Source organism: Chanodichthys erythropterus, chromosome 9, assembly GCF_024489055.1.
Source record: "Chanodichthys erythropterus isolate Z2021 chromosome 9, ASM2448905v1, whole genome shotgun sequence".
In the NCBI taxonomy this organism is placed as follows: Eukaryota; Metazoa; Chordata; class Actinopteri; order Cypriniformes; family Xenocyprididae; genus Chanodichthys; species Chanodichthys erythropterus.
The window spans coordinates 22,915,660-22,936,190 of record NC_090229.1 but is presented as its reverse complement, the minus strand read 5'-3'; the positions used below and the strand labels follow the sequence as shown (position 1 = coordinate 22,936,190).

Below are 20,531 nucleotides of genomic sequence, written 5' to 3'. Positions count from 1 at the left end.
CAAAAGAAATTCAAGTAAAGCTGACAACATTTCTTTGAGTAAATACAAATCACTTGAATTTGTCACTGTTACATAATATTTATGTGTAGGTTATTAATGTTATGTTAAATTTATAAACATTTATTATGTTAGGTGAACACATTTAGTGACTTAATTTACCTTATTAAGTTAACTATTTGCTCTACAAAATGCACTTAAAAAATAACTTGTTTAACAAACTCAGAGAGCAGGAATTTGCACTCATAGCCTAAACACAGTCGCCGCACTTCTGCACAATGGTAACCACAAAATTCAGAAACATTACAGAAACTCCTCTAAATTTTCAACATAACTGAACATTAAACACTAACTTCAACAACATCTTTCCCTTTAATGAAAAACACTTTAATCCCTAAATTTACTCTCCTAATGCAGTCCTTTGCAAAGCATGCTGGGAACTACGAACCCACTGCCCAGTTAGTAATGTCAACATTAATTTGTGCGTTTTACTCAGCAATGTTAAGTTGACTGAACAAACACTTAAGCTAATTTTTAATAGAAACAACTTGGTTAAATTAAGTTCATATAGTTACATGAGTTTTTTTAAGTAATGTGAACAAGGATGGTTTGAGTGAAACTGACAACAGTAAAAGTTCATTTTTTGAGTGTGTATATATAGGATGGTGTCCTTTTTGAAGCTTGAAGTCTCAGAACCTGTTTGTTATAATAGCAAACAGCAACCACTATTTTTATTCAAAATGTTACACTGAAGAAAGAAACTCAAATGGGTTTGGAACGACATGAGGGTGAGTCTATATATAATGACAGATTTTTAGTTTTTGTCCAAACTAGTCCATTAAACTTTTGTGTTGCTGCATTTCTCTGAATAGCTCGTAAAAAAAATCTCACATAATCTTACGACAAAAGAATAGCTCATGTTGTTGTACTTGTTTATAAGATCTCTGTCCTACCTACATTGCATTTGGGTTTTCTATTCTATAAGTTCTGGCACCATGTTGCTCTAAAGTGAAATATTGATTCTTCTCACTTTAATCTCTTCTGCGTGAGTACAATGCACAATAATACAAAGTCAAGATGGAAAATGAATAAAAGAAGAAAATCAGACAAAAAGAGGAAGAATGGCAAGGGCCACGACAGAGTCATTAAAAGGTGCTGAAAATAGCAGCGAGCCATCATCTGTTCTCATAGCACGGGTCAGGAGCGCTGACACTTCCAAAACTCCTCCTGTCAGGGCAGGGGGCCATTTGTATTCTCTCTCATTAGGCAATTTGACTAATGACCAGGCTGGGCTTTGGAGGGGCTCGGGCAGACCTCCTAGCCCAGGCTCTGGCTTCACCAGGCAGCAGCGTCTATTGGAATGGCACAGATGGTAAACCCAGGCGACAAAATAAACTACAATATGTCGGTAAGATGTCTTCAGGCGGCAGGCTCAATTTTTCTTTAAAAGCAAGAAGGTTTGCTGCTGGAAGACAGTCTGTGTTTGTTATGAGAGAGCTGTTGGGATATCCATAGGGTTAAAGCATCCCATCTGAGCACTGATCCTTCTACTTATCCCGTGCACTCTGCAGTTCACACCCACTGGGTAACCCTCCCTTCCTATCAACTTCTCCAGATTTCACATCCACTTGCACTATTGTCCTTTATGCATGACCTGCTGCTGCAGTGACTCAGACCGCAGTCTGCTGTTGTTCTCCTGTGGTTTGGCTGGATGTTGTGTGAGCTGTGAGCAGTGTGAGCTGTGGGTGTGAGGAGATTAAATGCATGTTATGGGGTGAAAAGGTAAGGTTATGGGAAGGACTGAATAGTTGTATGGAAAGAGCATTAATTACTTATATAGCGTGAATGTAGGAAAAATAATGTTGTTTTGCATGTGACATTTAAACCCAAAACCTGTACAACAAAGAATACAAAACATACATAGTTCCTCACCCAGGATACACAATACAAGTATAAATATATAAAAATAGTTATATATTAATAATAATAAATTTTTTAAATGTTTAAATATAACAGTACAGAGTATCTATCTATCTATCTATCTATCTATCTATCTATCTATCTATCTATCTATCTATCTATCTATCTATCTATCTATCTATCTATCTATCTATCTATCTATCTATCTATCTATCTATCTATCTATCTATCTATCTATCTATCTAGTGCGATGACATTGCAAGGTGTTCCCCAGCGTATAAGAAGAGTGCCTGAGAACACGTCATCAGATTCGTATTGTCTGAAGGGAAGTGTGCAGGCATGCCTTAAGCATGGCAGCACGATGTAGCATCTCGCAGTGTCTCATTCCCTTTCTCAGGGAACCGGGGTTACATACTAGGTAACCCTAGATTTTCCCTTTCGATGGAACTTCTATGCTATGACATGCTTACCAATGCCTGCTTGTTGTTCTTGAACTAACAATCTAAGCACTAAAGCTCAGTGGCCTCAGCCCCAAGACATTATTGTGTCTGCGGGCAAGTGGAGTTGCAACCAAAACTTGCTTCTCAAGCTACAGTAAGCATTATAGCTAAGTCTTTGAGGAGGTGAGGAGTGGGCACAACCTCATTTTAGACTCCCAAGCCCTACTTTAAATTCCCTCTAAAAACAACCTCTTGTACCCCAACACCTTCCTCAGATGGGGAGGGGGAGACTAGAAGAAGACGCCATACAACAGCATCCCTGCTCAATCACTCTCTTCTTTTTTTCAGCACCCAGATCTGTGTGTGACTTGATTTGCTCCATCCCTGGTTCCTCAGAAGGAGAGCTAGCTTTAGCCACACTCGCCTTTTTGCTCTTCTCCCCTGGAACTCGTTTTTGGAAAGGGCACAGATGATTTATGAGGAGCTGAAGGGAATGAAAAAAGGAGGTGAGAGCTTGGGCCTCAGCCCTGCTCAACCATCCTTCTCTTTCTTCACCAAACCCACTGCTCCCCGATCTGTGTACGGCTTTCTCTTGTTGCGCCGCCTTTGCCCCCCACTCCTCAGAGGGGGAGGCCAGGCAGCCACACTCGTATTCTTCTCTTCTCCTCAGGAACTCATTCCTAGAAAGGGCGTAGATGACTTAGGAGGGGCCTTGTCTCAGCCTCAGACGTCACACCCATGGACCGTTGGCTGAACGTCTGATGCATATGGCACATTTAACTGGAATCACATCAGGATTTTCAAAGTTGTCATCTGGTTGGTTGAATTCTACAGGATGTCCGGGAGATGTGTGTGTCGGGTTCTTTAATGGTTCACCTGAAAACAAATGCCATGAGGCCAAAACCCTCGTAGAAGAAGAACACTGTCATGTTTACAACTGTGACAATAGTCGCTTTCGGCCGGCTGCAAAACCCGTGCCTTTGGCACCGAGGAAGCACTGAAGAGGCACGATCAAGCCACGGAAGTGACAGTGGAAACACGACCGACCCTGGCACGCACTAGCACGCCCGCCTTTGGCCCAGCAGTGTAAACGCGGCTAATGAGCACTTATCAGGATCAACTAAACGCTGGATTTTCTAAAGTATGTGAAGTTTGCGGCTCCATTGTAGCAGAAAACGTTCTTGAATTAATAATTTTTTAAATGAACGCCGGTCTGTTATTGTTGGGACATCAACTTTTTTCACCTCTCTAAACCTGTCAACCATCTCAACAGCAGTGCCAAACAGCCCTGAGGTAGAGACAGGGGCATCAAGGAGGACAGCTTTATCTGACTCTTTGATCCCTGACAAAGGTGGACCAGCCAATAGATGGGCCAGCCTATAGAGCTTGCCACCTGCTTGGTGGCACAGAGAGCTAGATCTGTGGTGATCCGCAGTTTAGAGACCACCTCAGGAGAAAAACCCTCCTCCTGATCCAGGTCTTTGAGCAGATCTGCCTAGTCAGCTTACAGTACTGCCATAAGCTCCACCAGCCGCCACTTACACTCTGCCCACCAACCTCAATGTCGTCTTTGGTTTAGAAGGCAAAACTTGAGCCTGCAGTGATGAGGATGTCCCCGGAGAAAGGTAATTCGCAAAATTCCTTTCCACCCATGACATCCACCCATTACCCTGCTCGCTCAGCCCCTCTACATTCGAATAACAGAAAGCCGAATGGACCATGCAGGCAGAGTATGGATGTCTCCATGCACCTGACTCCTCAGTGTGGTGGTCTAGGAAAAGGGGAAGGCTCACCGAAGCTGCACACTTTTGACTCTGCAGATATCGTTTATCTAAACAACCTTCCACAGTCACGCACTTCAAACCGGGCCAGTTTAAACTCAGTCTGGCTGTAGCACGAGTCATAAGTTTCACCAGCTCATCGTGTTCAACTGTTTGCTTCATTGAGCAGAAAACAGAGCTATTAAATGTATACATTTCTACTATCACCATGTCTATAATATCAGAATCACAGATGAGCAATAAGTCTCACTTTCCATGGAAAAAAACTGCTGAAAGGTGAGGGGAACTTTCTTGCAATCCTCTACCAGCTCCGTCTGAGATTCCCACGATCGTAGCCTACACGTTGCCTTAGCAAACGTGGAGCTTGAGCCATGGGGCTCAGCAGCTTGACTCTCTTCACTACTGAAGAGCGCTAGCTGGCAATGGAGATTTCTCAGTGAGCAATCATTGCAATGAATGCATACAGCTCCCTTAAGGGTTGAATGTGAATGCTCCATTCCCGGTCAAAAAACACACATCTTGTGACCATCGCCAGCCATTAAAAAATGCGGGTGCGGAGGTACACAGTGCTTGAATTGTCATCTTGCTGTTATTCTGTTTACCTTCTATCATTTCTTCACACAATGCTATCTTGACACAGAACTCAAACAAGCAGCTTCCAAAAGACAAAGAAGCTGATGCCATGTTTCTACACGTGCCTCAGACACAGGGTTCCGCGAGGGCGCGTCCCCTTAGCGTCAGCAACAGACGCAGCATTTTTTTGTGGAAACCATGATTTATAAATAGAAACTTGAAAAGAACAGCTGAAAAAGAACTGTCACTTTTGAGCAATTTAACACATCCTTGCTGAATTAAAGTATTAATTTCTTTAAAAAAAAAAACTTACTGACCCCAAACTTTTATAAACTGGTGTACAAATTGTAGCTAGACTTTCTTTAGGAGGGTCTTTTCTACTCCCCATCAAACTTCATATTTGGCCATATTGTGCGATAATGAAATTCAAAGAACAAATTAAATGAAAAATGAACTTGCTCTTTGCTTTGATCTGTTACAAAGTGTGTTTTGGTCTGTGTACCCAAAAGAATTATTTAAAACTCACTGAATTTCTCTTTCTCACCTTTCACCCGCACCCCCCACCCCCTCCTCTAGGGAAGAAATTATTTTTTGTTTCATGAACTGTGCTGTACTGGCTGACCGAGTCCTCCATCTGTCAGTCTTTTAGCATTAGCCTACATATAAATCTGATGTGTGTGCGTGTTGGTGTGGTGAGCATGGTTGGCGGAAGTCCTGTGTGACAGTGCATCCAACAATGGAAGTGTGAAGGATTAGCGCTCATAGCAGCATGTAAGGGAAGTCTTCTCTGCCTGCAGCAACCATCCGTCAGGGTTCGGGGGCTGTGGGGATGACAATGCCGAAATTTTTCACAACACCTGACACTGCTATTAATAAGGCAATGATCCTCATAGCCACACTCATACTCACTTCAGCACACCCTCATCATTCACTCACTCTAACCGATCCCAGTGCTGAACTCACCACTCTAATCAGCAATTAATGACATGATGGTACCTGTGTACCAGGTCTAATCACATGTCAAGTATTGGCAGACTGAAAATCCCTATTGTGGTATTTGTTTTGAATAAACTGATATCATGGAACATTGAACTGCAAAACGAGGTCCATCAAACTTGTAAAGATCAATGAGCTCTTTTCCACCTGCACAAGGTGTTTTGGTCACACTGTGGTCCTGTAGCTCAGCTAGTAGAGCATCATGCTTGTAATGGGGCAAATCCAAGGTCATGGGTTTAATGGGCCACCAGTTCAAACACAAACCATTGCTTTAAATGCTTTTAAATGCTTTACAACTACTTGTAGCACAAAGACCCAAAGTTACATAATGTGATCTCACCCAACACTTTGCATTTATAGGTGTATATTTCCTGAACACTGGCATTTTGGTACCTAGTACAAACATTTCAAGCTTCTTCCATAATCTCAGTTATGCTCTTCCAGAGGAGCGTATATATATCAGGCTGCCTGTGGTCTAACCTATTTGAGTAGAATCTGCCAAGCGCCATACTTTACCTTTACGACTTCAGTCCAGGCAGCAGCAGTCTGGACAAACATTACCTTAACACTCCTCCCCAACATGACCCCAAACTCACATCCATTTTTCTTTCCTCACAATCGCCCCCAAATCTTACCATCAGTCCATGAGCGTGTGCAAAAGGCGTGTGCATGTACGTGTGTATTAGTGTGGGACACCCAGTATGAATGGCGGGTGAATACTAAGTGCGATCTGATTGAAACCGCAATGCTTGAACAATAAAAGGGAATGCTCCGGCCTTCAAGTCCCACCTTCATCCATCCGACGCATTCCCGATTCATCAAAGCCTTCCTAGCGACTATATGTTGATTCAAACGCATTCCCCGCCAGCCTTGCTCTCTCCCCCCACGCTGTTGTTCAGTGATGCTTTAGCACATGTTTATTCACTTGTTTTTATGGACCGAAACAAGTCGTTATCATCCTCCTTTCAATTACCCGAGCCCTGCTGGTAAAATGACCTCTTGAAGCTCTTTGTTCAATAGTCCATTCTACAGCTGAGTGATACATTCCCAGAGGCCTGTCTAATGGCCGTAAAGGTAGTATCCAAAATGGTGTTAAAAATATATCCATAGGGAAGCCCGAAGGGGCTATTTCACTACGTCTTTGATGGCTGTGGAGAAGCAGTTTAACCATGTATATCTTGTTTGATAAGTCAGAATGAGTCGGACCCTCCTCAAGCTTTAAAGATTTTAGTTTACTTAGGGTGAGCCATATGGTTTGCATTAAAAAAGTACCACGGTACAACCCTGGATGTTTTGGATATAATACCATGGTAATATATTTATAAACTATTTTGTAAATCACGTCAATGTGCTGGCGGGCTTTAGCATATCATTACTATCCTGTGAAGCCAGGCTATCCTGTTTTTTTTTTCTGGTGATATAAAAAATCTGGTAGATTTAGCAGTATAGTGGGTGAATGATGTATAGTATGATGTTATGGGGAACTATATGCCTTTCTCCACAGACGTTCTAAGTTGTAAACGTTTCTAAGGAAACTGATTTTTAGAAGACAGCTGTCTGACTTGCAAATGGGAATATGGCTTCTGTAACATTAGCAATACATTATTAGCTGTTTGATAAAGTAGTTAAGCCAAAAGGTAATCATATTAATTACCATTTTGTGTTAGACATTGTAAAGAGCGAAACCACTGTGCTGTGAATAAAGAGTTTGTACAATTTAAAAATAATGTCTATGGAAAGTCCCCATAAAACATAAAAATCCACCATAGGTCCTAATGTTTTTGACATGATGTTTTTTTTTATTTTTTTGAAACATGGCCATCATAGAAAAGGTGTATTTAAATAATTTTGTATGAACTGTTTCATTGTATTTTCAAATAGATTACCCAAATACAAAAAGTATGTGAATTATGCCAGGGTGGACTGAGCTCATGACTGGGGGACTTTGTCATCATTTATTACATGTTCACCTTTTCCCCAAGATATTTTATGTGTGTTCAGATATTCATTAAGAATAATGGACACATTGTGGAAGAGTAGAGGACAAAGAAGCATTCAGCTTTTGCCAAGTTAATGAACCCGTATGACAGTTTAAGATATTCTTTCTGCCTTTAGCAGCAAATGTTACACTGTCGACATCCAGGTAACTTATGAGAAGAAGTCCTCTGGTTTCCTCCTTCCATGCCAGCAGATCCCATGCGCTGTTGTAAATATATAGCACTGCTGTTAGATGCCATACTCAATATGTTTTCCATGAGCAAACTCTGGCACTTTCTGATTTTTTTGAGGGGATGGACATTTTTCTTCAGTTCAGTCAATGGGTGCTATTGTGCGCTCGTGTCACCCTGTGTTAATTTGGGCTCTAATGTATTTGATAAACAAAGGGGCGCTCTTTAGCCTGACAGTCGTGACACCCTGATTCTTGCGTGGGCGCCGTGTGGCGCAGGGTTACGCCGTTAATAACCCACTGGCAGCCATCAAAGGCGCTTTAACCATGATCATTATGATAAAGGGCATACACTTAATTACAGGCCTGCTTAATTATAGCTCTGTTGAAGCTCGTTTGTTTGGTAGAATGCTAATTATACCACCGCACTCTTGGCAAGTCCTCTTTCAATCCACCTCTCTTTCTTTCTCGCTCTCGCTTTCTCTCCGAGAGCCGAACACTCTGGCTCATTTTCATGCAAATTGATATCCGGCGAATGTTTTGTCTCTCTCTTTCCCCTTTTTCTTTCGACGTGTGCGAGTGGGGCTTTGTTTTTGGAGTCGAACGTCTCCCTGACAAGACAGGATCAGGAATAATCAAGAGTAATTAACAGGGAAAGAGGGAGGAGAGCGAGTGGGGGGGGGGGGGGGGCACTCAAATACAGTGGAGGATAAAAAAGGCTTTCATCTCGCTTTGTCTGAGCGAGTTTCTGAGGGGATTCGGGAACTTTCATTCTTCTACTATTTTCGACCATTAGATTAAGTCAAATGCATTTTCAGAACATATAGAACAGAAACCAATATTGAAGGTGTTTGTTTGGAATATTACTTATTTGGTTTTATTATTAATGTATTTTATTACACTGCTCTGTGATTGGTCCATAGTAGAGTTAAATGTTAAACTGTGTATTTGACTGTTGTCCCTGGCAAACAACTGTACTAGTTTCATGTTTCACTTTCACGTCTTTTCTGATAAAATAGATTTTTTTATTTTTTTTTTCAAATGTTTCATCCCTGGTGGAAAAAAAAACTCCAGCTAAAACCAGCCTAAGTTGTTTGGCTGGTCTTCCAGCCTGGTCATGTCTTGTTTAGCAGGCTAGTTTGGTCAGGCTGGTCTTAGCTGGTCAGGCTGGGAGTTCAGCTTGATTATGTTAAACCAGCTTAGGCTGGATTTAGCTGTTTTTTTGGGCATGTGTGTTTTTTTTCTCAGCGGGGATGTCCAGTTATTTACGTTTTTGGTGTAACAAGTTGCAGTTATCCAGTCATTTTTAATATATAAACCTCTTGAGGATGATACAAAACCTCTCTGCTTCACGTTGGAGTCCTAATCACCTTTTTTGGGGTTGGTTTTTCAGTAATGGCCACTTCATTATCACTTATATATTGTTCTCTCTTTCCAGCTATGGATGATATACCCTTTTTGATCTCCAAAAAATCTACCTCCACAACCAGAGATGAAGTAAGTTGGAAAATAATAATCACCAGTAATCATGATGATCATAATAAATAATTACATTTTTCAAACAAGTTTCCTAAACACTTCCCCAGTCTTTCATTGGTTTGACAGACAGGTTGAGCCCCATTAGTTGAGCCAGTCTTGCTATTTTGGGCTGATCCTGATGCTCAAACAAATCTGTCGCTTATGCAACCAAACTTTTGCTAGACCCCCCATCCCACCCAGATGCTGCCCGACCCTTCAGCACTACTGTAATGGATCTGCAGCTGATGAATGCACGCAGACAGACAGAGCTGGCTCACAGAGGGCCATTTGGCCCCTGTCACAAGAGCTCTGTTCTTATTGTCAGAGAGAGAATGAGAGCGAGAAGATTAAAGATCTTAATCATGCTTACTTAACCATGAGCACAACCATGTTTCCCCTGTCTGTTTTCATATGTCATTGTTTTTGTGTTTTTTTTTTCAGATAGAACCAGTCCATTTTTTGAATATTGCCATCAAATCAGAGATTGAGGAGGAAGTAAGTTCAAATATGCTAGGTAGACTGTGGTGTTCAGGTAGGCCCTGAGAGTATGGCTAATATATATATATATATATTCACATATTGTTTTATATTGTTCTACATTTGTGTTGTAACACTTTACTGTATGTGCTCTTAGTCGTTTGATGCAATAATCAGTTGCCGACATACTGCTAAACTAAGCAAACAAGGTTTTTAACTATACAGTGATATTTTTGACAATATCATTAGGATTATTATTAATAAAACTTTATTATTATTATTAAATAATGATACATTTTTGGTAATTTTCCTATTGATTTCTTTTTCAGTATGTGGTGTACTGTAAGTCAGATCCAATAATAAAGATAATTATGTTAATAATTATGTTAATAGAGTAGGAAGCTGCAATGAAATGACAGAATGTGTATTATTATTATTAATATGTTAAAATGTTAGTAATTTTATAAGTAATATTATAAATATTATCAGTAATTATTATTATATTTTTATTTTTATTATTGATTTCCTCTTCATTGTGCTCCAAAAATCGCATAATTTTGAGAGAGTAGGCAGCTGCAATGAGGTGACAAAACAGGATTATTTATTATTGTTGTAAAAAAAAATAATAATAATATTAATAATAATAGTAACAGCAATAATGCCATAAGAATGTTGTGCAAGTCACTTCATAGACAGGAGTTTTCTGTTAAAAACAAAAGAAAATGAACTTGGTGATACGCAAGACTGATAATGGCTTTCATTTCATTGCAAGTCATTACAGAATATCTAGAACAAATTATGTGAAAACAACAGGATTTTGTTTTAAAATGGCAGTTTCTCTTTGTTTAGTTATACATATTTACTATCACATTGACCCCCCTCCCCATCAACACTTTTCATGGCGCATCTCTCCTCGAAGCAGGCTGTGATTAGAAGCAGCAGACCCAGCACGAGGGGAGGGGGGATTCATTAATTACAGCCTAACGCAGGCTCCGCAGATGAAGTAAAGCAGAGATAGTGTAACAGCACTGGGTTTAGTGAGGTGGGCGACAGCACAAGATTAATGGAGAGGCGAGGGCTGACGGCGACGGAGTCGGAGCGCTGCCCTGATAATTAGAATCAGTGTGAGAGCATCCACAGCTATTGTTCTTCAGCCGCATCTTCGACCTGGAATGCAGTTTCCCTGCCACCCTGTCAGAAATGCAAGCTGGGATGCTCTTGCTCTGAACCAGTCACTGTTTGTCATATATCGCTGTGATATGAAAAAAATATATATATCGGAAATATGTTATTATTATTAATAGTAATTTAATTTTTAATTAGATTTTAGTTCAATTTTGTTACATATAGACACATATAGGCTATATATACACAGTCAAACCAAAATTTATTCAGACACTTTGAACATTTCATTTATTAATACAGTTTATTGGCTTTATTATAAAAAAATGGTAATAAAATATGAAAAAAAAAAAAAGTATCTTAATTATGTCAGATAACACTTAAGCAAAACATGGTCAGGTCAAAGTGTCTGAATAATTTTTGGTCCCAAATGTTTTATCAATTTTACTGGTAGTCCACTGTATGAAGAATTTGTGGGTATAATATGTCACAGTTTACTTTATTTTGCTATCCTCACTTACATAAATTAACTATAGTGTCCTGAACCCACTAGTAAAAATATATGGAAAATATAACAAATGTCTGGATAATTTTTGGTTTGACTGTATTATATATATATATATATATATATATATATATATATATATATATATATATATATATATATATATATATATATATAATGTATTGGCTTTATATACACACACACACACACACACACACACTATATTGCCAAAAGTTTTGGGCCGCCTGCCTTTACGTGCACATGAACTTTAATGGCATCCCTGTCTTAATCCGCAGGGATTAATATGGAGTTGGCCCACCCTTTGCAGCTATAACAGCTTCAACTCTTTTGGGAAGGCTTTCCACAAGGTTTAGGAGTGTGTTTATGGGAATTTTTGACCATTGTTCTAGAAGCACATTTTTGCGGTCAGGCAGTGATGTTGGCGAGAAGGTCTGGCTCGCAGTCTCCGCTCTAATTCATCCCAAAGGTGTTCTGTCGGGTTGAGGTCAGGACTCGCTCATCCATGTTTTTATGGACCTACTTTGTGCACTGGTGCTCAGTCATGTTGGAATAGGAAGGGGTCATCCCCAAACCGTTCCCACAAAGTTGGGAGCATGAAATTGTCGAAAATGTCTTGGTATGCTGAAGCATTAAGAGTTCCTTTCACTGGAACTAAGGGGTCAAGCCCAACCTCTGAAAAACAACCCCACACCATAATCCCCCTCCACCAAACTTTACACTTGGCACAATGCAGTCAGGCAAGTACCGTTCTCCTGGCAACCACCAAACCCAGAATCATCCATCAGATTGCCAGATAGAGAAGCGTGATTCGTCACTCCAGAGAACACGTCTCCACTGCTCTAGAGTCCAGTGGTGGCATTTTTTACACCACTGCATCCGACGTTTTGCATTGCACTTGATGTAAGGCTTGGATGCAGCTGCTCAGCCATGGAAACCCATTCCATGAAGCTCTCTATGCACTGTTCTTGAGCTAATCTGAATGTCATATGAAGTTTGGAGGTCTGTAGCTATTGACTCTGCAGAAAGTTGGAGACTTCTGCGCACTGTGCGCCTCAGCATGCGCTGACCCCGCTCTGTGATTTTATGTGGCCTACCACTTTGTGGCTGGGTTGATGTTGTTCCCAAATTGCTTCCACTTTGTTATGATACCACTAACAGTTGACCGTGGAATATTTAGTAGTGAGGAAATTTCATGAATGGACTTATTGCACAGGTGGCAACCTATCACGGTACCACACTTGAGTTCACTGAGCTCCTGAGAGCGACCCATTCTTTCACAAATGTTTGTAGAAGCAGTCTGCATGCCTAGGTGATTGATTTTATACACCTGTGGCCATGGAAGCAGTTAGAACACCTGAATTTAATGATTTGGAGGGGTGTCCCAATATTTTTGGCAATATAGTGTTTATATACATACATACATTGTACTGTTATACCATATATAATACATTTTAAGTAATTTTTCTATTGATTTCCTCTTCAGTATGTGGTGTAAGTGAGCCCCAAAAATATTATGTGTAATAATATATTAATAATTGTGTTTATAGAGTAGACTGCTGCAAAGAAGTGACAAAAAAGTTTTATTATTGGTATTGGTACTGTGTCAGTACTTACCATTTTCTAAATAATATCTATGGTAATGTAATTATTATTAATGTAATTATAATTATAATTATGTAATGTAGTTATTTTGTAGTGCTATTTGTAATCACATGTAGAAATAAGTAATGAGTATAACATGGATTCTGTAATGTAAAGTGTTACTATAATCTCAGTTTTAAGTGAGCGTATAATATAATTCAGTTGCATTTATAGGCCGGGAGCTGAATACATATTTCCAGTAGGAATCTGCATGTATTCCTTCATTACTCTCTGGATGATAACTTCTCTGCTCAGGGCCCTGACGCACATCGTAATTGACTGATTGCTAATTCTATTAAAAACACATTCATTAAAAAGAGGCATTTTGTGACATTAAACATATGCACATGTAATTGCGGAAAAGCGTCGTAATCACAATCGGGTCCGTCGATAAGACCGCTCCCTAACAAGCATCACTTGAGCCATTTTTTTTTTGTTGAAGATGTTGGTTCCAGCAATTACGCATTCTTTTCATTTCCCAAATGATTTGCAAAACTCGTAGAGATTATAATTGCTTTTAGCCACGCATATCTAATTTGTGTCTTTTTAAGTGTTAATTAGTTAGTGATTTGAGCTGACGTCTTTATGTAGTTTGCACAGCTGAAAAATGTTATTGAAGGGAGGCTAATGATTCAGGGTGTATGTGTGTGTGTGTTTTAGCTACCTAGAATATACAATAAAACATGGAACATAAAGATGCACAATATGTGATCTCATGCATGTATGAAAGTGTGACACTTTAAACCAGAACTATAACATGCTATAATGGCCGTGTGAGTGTGTGTGTGACTGTACATATGGTCGTGTGAGGGAGAAAGAGACTGAGAGGACACCCAGAGAGCAGACGAGAGATATTCAAATGAAGGGGGAATTAATGAAGACAACATGTCACATATTTTCACCTGCTCTGAGCAGGAACAGGAAATGAAGATCTGCTCATCTTGGAGGCTGCCGCCCATGTTCCGCATGTCACTGTCCTGTCACGGGCCTGTGTAAAAATGGCAGGCAGTGATACATGCACTCTGTGATAACAGCCCATTCCTTTCCATCCATCATTTATACATGCGTGCGCACACACACACACATACTTGCTTATTTATTTCTCAGGTGTTGTGTGTGACTTTTTATTATAACTAAGCGGCGTGTGACATGTGACATGTTGGTGGAACTTGCAGTTTTGCTTCAGGTAGATGAAAGAGAGAGAAAGAGAGATTTGTGAACAGAAGAACAATGTTGTTGTGTGATCCTCCAGCATCACCTAGTGCTGTGATTCTGCATAACAGCTTACAAGGGCATTTTATGAAGCTTAAAATCAAGATCTTTTTTAAAAAAATCATGTTTATTTTGCATTTTAAAAAAAGTAAAAGCATTAAATTCCTTCTTGTCTTTATTTTATTTTATGTTTTTTTGTGTGTGTGGTATTTTAAGATGTGATTACTATATATGTGATTACTAATGTACTTTTATATAATGTAATTCCCAATCCTCCTATTTTAGTCACTGTAAATTTTACGTTTTTTAGAAATATAACAGGCTATAATTATTTACTTAACAGGCTATAAATATATAACAGGCTATAATTATTAATTTATAATAAGTATTTATTCAAAATGTAACTGAAGATAAAAGCAGGGGTAAGTTATTTAGTAAATTCTTTATTTTTTGTTGAGTGAACACATGATCTTTCTGTGCATAATCGACATAATCCTTTGTGATATGTCTATATATTTGAGTTTTAGTCTTAAAGATATACAGGTAACAGACTACTTCTTGCTCTGTATTTGGAAATAATATCAGGGCCTCTAGTTGTAATACATTTATTTATGAGGGAAGGCAAAAGCTTAAATGAGTGATATGTAATGCGATAATGTGTATTGTGAAAATCAGTTCATTAGCTTGCCTTCATGATTCAGTGGCTGTGTTTTTGGTTGCCTACACAAGGGGGCGCCATTCAGCAGCATTTAGGCAAAGACAATTGAAACACTTTAGGACCGTGAAGTGACATGATGTGACCTGAAGGCCAAGTATGGTAACCCATACTCGGAATTTGTCCCATTTGCATTTAACCCATCCAAGTTAGTGCACACACATTAGGAGCGGTGAGTAGTGAACACACACACACACACTACAAACTGTGGACACACACACCCAGAGCAGTGGGCAGCCATTTGCTGTGGCGCATGGGGAGCGATTGGGGGTTAGGGTAAGTCATGGGTATTGAGGGTGGAAGAGAGCGCTGTTCATTCTCTCCCCCCACCTACATTTTTCCTGCCGCTACTGAGAATCGAACCCGCAAACTTTGGGTTACAAGTCCGACTCTCTAACTATCTGTAAGAGTTGCTATTAGAGTTACAGTTGCTATTAGATTAAATTATGCAAAGATGACTTTTATGCTGCAATCAGTTTAGAAAAGTGGAGAAAAAAAATACAATGCAACACAAACATGCGCAAAAATTCATTGTCATTGTTAATATTGTTGACATTGCGGTAGAATTGCCAAAGTCATCATTCATTTTTTCTGTTGTTTTACAGTACAACTATTGTTTCAACACTGAACACAGTGCTGTGGCCTTCCCATGGACCCAGTGACTCTAGAGAGTGAAGATTCACCAGTAACACTGGAATAAGGTATCAAACAGTGTAGTGAGCCCTCATTTTATGTCATCTAATAATCCAAACATCAGAGTTTATGCATACTTAGGGGCCATTTACTTGACATCATTTTCAAACAAAAACTGAAAGCTTTGTATGCATTTTGACTGTTCATTTGCACAACAACAGCGTTTTGGGGGCCTGAAAAGTTTGTGTTTTTTTTTTTTTTTTAAAACTGTATCATTCTCAGTCTCAAGTCTCAGTGTAAACTACAAAAAAATGTGAATTTGTGAAAATGGTTACATCCTGCTGCGCATGAATATTATGTGTTCAGTCTATAGGCGCCAAGTGTTTCTTTATAAAGTGAAATCGCCAACTATTGACCTGGCATGCATTTTACAAAAAATTTTAATCGTTTCTGTGGATCCGTGTGAACGGGGATCGTTTTGACAACGTTGTTGTCTGTACGCAAAACAAACCAAAAAAAATGCTTAGGAAAAACTTTTCCATTTTTAGTACATCGTTGTCATGTAAACATACCCTTAGAGTCTGTGCATTTCACATTAACATTATTTAAATTCTTGTTTCTGGTCTTAATGTGAACCATTTGGTTTTCTTTACAGAAAACTTCCCTCCATCAGGGTTCCATATAAAGACTTTACATGATCAACTCTCAAATGGATAAAAATCAAGCCCTCTGCATTTTTGTTCTTATTGATTATACGGTTTCAAATGAAAGGGGCTGCAAACACTGTATCTGTTGAATTTTTACATATTAATACATGATCTCAGGGAGACTTTCAAGAAGCTTCTGCACTGTTTTTAAACAGGTTTTGTTGTTTTAATATTGTAATTTTTTTAATATCGTCTGCCCAAAACCTAATTTAAACCATTTCATTATGATTTTTTCTTTTTTTATTTATATTTATTTTGATTATGATTTTTAAAGGACAGTAACTATTTGTACATGAATAAGAATTTCATCATGGATGTTGTTTTATTCAGTTCTTTGAAAATAAAAAATTAAAATTTCATTGAAAACTCATTTTAGAATGTATTTGCATTTGTACTTTGCACCACAACATGCTCAGTGAGACCTATGTCTTTTTTTCTTCCTTTTTTAATTACACACCCTGAGAAATATTCAGTAAAAAGAGACAACTAAACCCACTCTTAATTAACCTTCACCCCAGGATCTCATTTCCAGTAACTTGAGATGCATTTTATGCCTTTACACTGTAAAGCCTGACGTGAAATATAGCAGTTTGCAATAGTAATCTAAAAATCTTTTTTTTTTTTTTTTTTTTTTTTAATGCAACAGTTCAACAAGTAAAATAAAATCTCTTGGCACAACATTACAGCCCATCAACCTCCATTAATCCCAGGGAGCCCTGCCTTTGTGTTTAATTTTACAGAAAAAAAAAGCATGTTATGACTTTTTGCTCTCCCAGATGCTTATCTCTCATTTGTGACCACAGATGCATTTTTGCTGTCTTTGTTCGTGTCAGTCTTGTTTTTTTTTCCCCAGACAAACTAATATGGGTTTCTAGAGTGTGTGGGTGTCGGAGTCACTGGTGTGTTGATGATTTTAGTAACACACAGCAGCAGCAGGAGGAGACACACAGGCAGTGCACCAGAGCACAGGTTCTGTCTCACTGGCCCGTTTAGACAGCATGAGCCGCTGAGACAGGACGGTCTCACGGCTGTCCTTCCCGTCAATTCACTTCACACTCCTTTGAGCAGGTAGAACATTTAGTTTGCCAGTTAACTCATCCACTAACCAAGACATGTCAGGTAAACACATGTATACTGTAACTACATCTGGAGCAGTGGTTCTCAAGCTTTTTGACTCAAAGACCCATATGTATATACAGGATATAATACAAGAGTTGGACAATGAAACAGAAACAAGAGTTACAAGAGTTGGACAATGAAACAGAAACACTGGCCAATATAGTGTTGGAGGTTTCATGCCTATATATGTGCGGCCAGTGGGCAGTCTTCACTAATTTTACATTCCATCAGTAAGAGCAGAGTGTGAAGGTTGTATTAGCAGATCAATACACAGCTGCACATAAAATATTGCAATTCACAAAACAATCGGAGAAATATCAGAGTTCAAAAGAGGACAAATTGCTGGTCATATAATTAGAATATCATCAAAAATTGATTTATTTCACTAATTCCATTCAAAAAGTGAAACTTGTATATTATATTCATTCATTACACACAGACTGATATATTTCAAATGTTTATTTCTTTTAATTTTGATGATTATAACTGACAACTAAGGAAAATCCCAAATTCAGTATCTCAGAAAATTAGAATATTGTGAAAAGGTTCAATATTGCAGACACCTGGTGACACACTCTAATCAGCTAATTAACTCCAAACACCTGCAAAGGCCTTTAAATGGTCTCTCAGTCTAGTTCTGTAGGCTACACAATCATGGGGAAGACTGCCGACTTGACAGTTGTCCGAAAGACGACTATTGACACCTTGCACAAGGAGGGCAAGTCACAAAAGGTAATTGCAAAAGAGGCTGGCTGTTCACAGAGCTCTGTGTCCAAGCACATTAATAGAGAGGCGAAGGGAAGGAAAAGATGTGCTAGAAAAAAAAAAAGTGTACAAGCAATAGGGATAACCGCACCCAGGAGAAAATTGTGAAACAAAACCCATTCAAAAATGTGGGGGAGATTCACAAAGAGTGGACTGCAGCTGGAGTCAGTGCTTCAAGAACCACTACGCACAGACGAATGCAAGACATGGGTTTCAGCTGTCACATTCCTTGTGTCAAGCCAGTCTTGAACAACAGACAGCGTCAGAAGCATCTTGCCTGGGCTAAAGACAAAAAGGACTGGACTGCTGCTGAGTGGTCCACATTTATGTTCTCTGATGAAAGTAAGTCCAGTGTAAAGTTTCCACAGTCAGTCGGGTGCCATGTCTTCTGCTGGTGTTGGTCCACTGTGTTTTCTGAGGTCCAAGGTCAACGCAGCCGGATACCAGGACGTTTTAGAGCACTTCATGCTTCCTGCAGCTGACCAACTTTATGGAGATGCAGATTTCATTTTCCAACAGGACTTGGCACCTGCACACAGTAGCTGCGTTCCACTCGACAGGGTCCCTACACAGTGTTCACTGCTCCCTACTCCCTGAGCATGGTATATCAGTTGAAGTGGACTTCGCTGGCAATAATCACTCATTTGGAACGCCCTGCAAACGTCATCAAAGAAAGTCAATGACGGTGCCGCGCAGATTATGATATAACATAAATAAATATTATAATTTACTTTCGAATTTAAAATTGACTCTTAACAGATTTGAAGCTGTAACTGTCATGCCATATGAAAATAAATTCTCATTTGGTTAACTGTAATGTATTCAGTTGGTTAACTAATGTATTCTTAATCCACCGTCTGGGTCTCATCTCGTGCGCTTTCTTTTCCACGCACAGCTGCATAGTAAACACTTCTGAGGTAAATAAAGTAAAATAAAAAATTACAGAGCCTCAGCTGCTTTTCAACACTTTTACTTTGTCATGCCTATTCATACAATAAAATATGCAACACTCATCGCCATAACCTCATACTTTCGTTCGTATTATAACAAAATTTATGAATATTCAAAATTCAAACGTAAATTCCTCCATCAGAGAGCCGTTTAATAATTCTTTCAACGGCTCTGCTCCATCGTAGTTCTGATTGGTGACGCGGTGCGCAATGACAGTTGGGTAATTTTACCTCTCTACTTCCTGTGAAGTGATGTATCGATGTACCCTTATTCCGTATGCCGTTCGCAGTGCCCTTCGAACTGAACATGTTCACTCCCTTCGGAATGGAATCTCACTTAAGATGGCGAAATACCCTGTGAAGTCCACTTCGCAGTCCACTTACAGGTCGAATGGAATGCACCGAGTGCCAAAGCTACCAGTACCTGGTTTAAAGACCATGGTATCCCTGTTCTTAATTGGCCAGCAAACCCGCCTGACCTTAACCCCATAGAAAATCTATGAGGTATTGTGAAGAGGAAGATGTGATATGCCAGACCCAACAATGCAGAAGAGCTGAAGGCCACTATCAGAGCAACCTGGGCTCTCATAACACCTGAGCAGTGCCACAGACTGATCGACTCCATGCCACGCCGCATTGCTGCAGTAATTCAGGCAAAAGGAGCCCCAACTAAGTATTGAGTGCTGTACATGCTCATACGTTTCATGTTCATACTTTTCAGTTTTTGAATGGAATTAGTGAAATAAATCAACTTTTTGATGATATTCTAATTATATGACCAGCCCCTGTATAGAACATATTTTTTTAATGGTCGCAAAGTAAGTTCAAATTCAAATGTAGTGCCTACTCAGTACACGATTTTGGACGTAGCTCAGAGTAATGTCGGCATACAGTACCTCCATTAAGGACGAAACACATCCAACAGGAGTAATTGTTGACGCAAGAGGAAGCTGTCTGAAAGAGATGTCCCGTTACTAACCCGCATTGTATCCTAAAAACATAAAGCCACAGCTGCCTAACTCACTGCAGAATTTAATGTGCGCCTCGACTCTCCGGTTTCCACCAAAACCATTCATCGGGAGCTCCACAATATCAATCTTCATGGTTGTGCTGCTATAGCCAAACCTTTGGTCACTCGTGCCAATGCCAAAGTAGATTTCACTGGTGCCAACAGAGGAAATCTGTAAAACGAATTGTTCTCTGATGAATCCACCTTCACTGTCTTTCCCACATCCATGGGAGTTATGGTGTGGGGAAGCCCTAAAGAAGCTT

General features: G+C 39.5%; 1 protein-coding gene across 3 annotated transcripts in view; it reads left to right on the top strand.

Annotated features, from left to right (window-relative positions):
• mvb12bb (multivesicular body subunit 12Bb) overlaps window positions 1-16,712 on the top strand; it is a 53,964-nt gene extending 37,252 nt beyond the window's left edge. For all 3 annotated transcript variants that reach the window (XM_067395076.1, XM_067395075.1, XM_067395077.1), the window contains exons 8-11: window positions 9,313-9,371; window positions 9,834-9,887; window positions 15,691-15,786; window positions 16,374-16,712. In XM_067395076.1, the coding sequence (XP_067251177.1) occupies window positions 9,313-9,371; window positions 9,834-9,887; window positions 15,691-15,747 (170 nt within the window). In that variant the 3' untranslated portion in view covers window positions 15,748-15,786; window positions 16,374-16,712. The remainder of the gene's footprint in view (window positions 1-9,312; window positions 9,372-9,833; window positions 9,888-15,690; window positions 15,787-16,373) is intronic.
• Window positions 16,713-20,531: the final 3,819 nt, after the last annotated feature.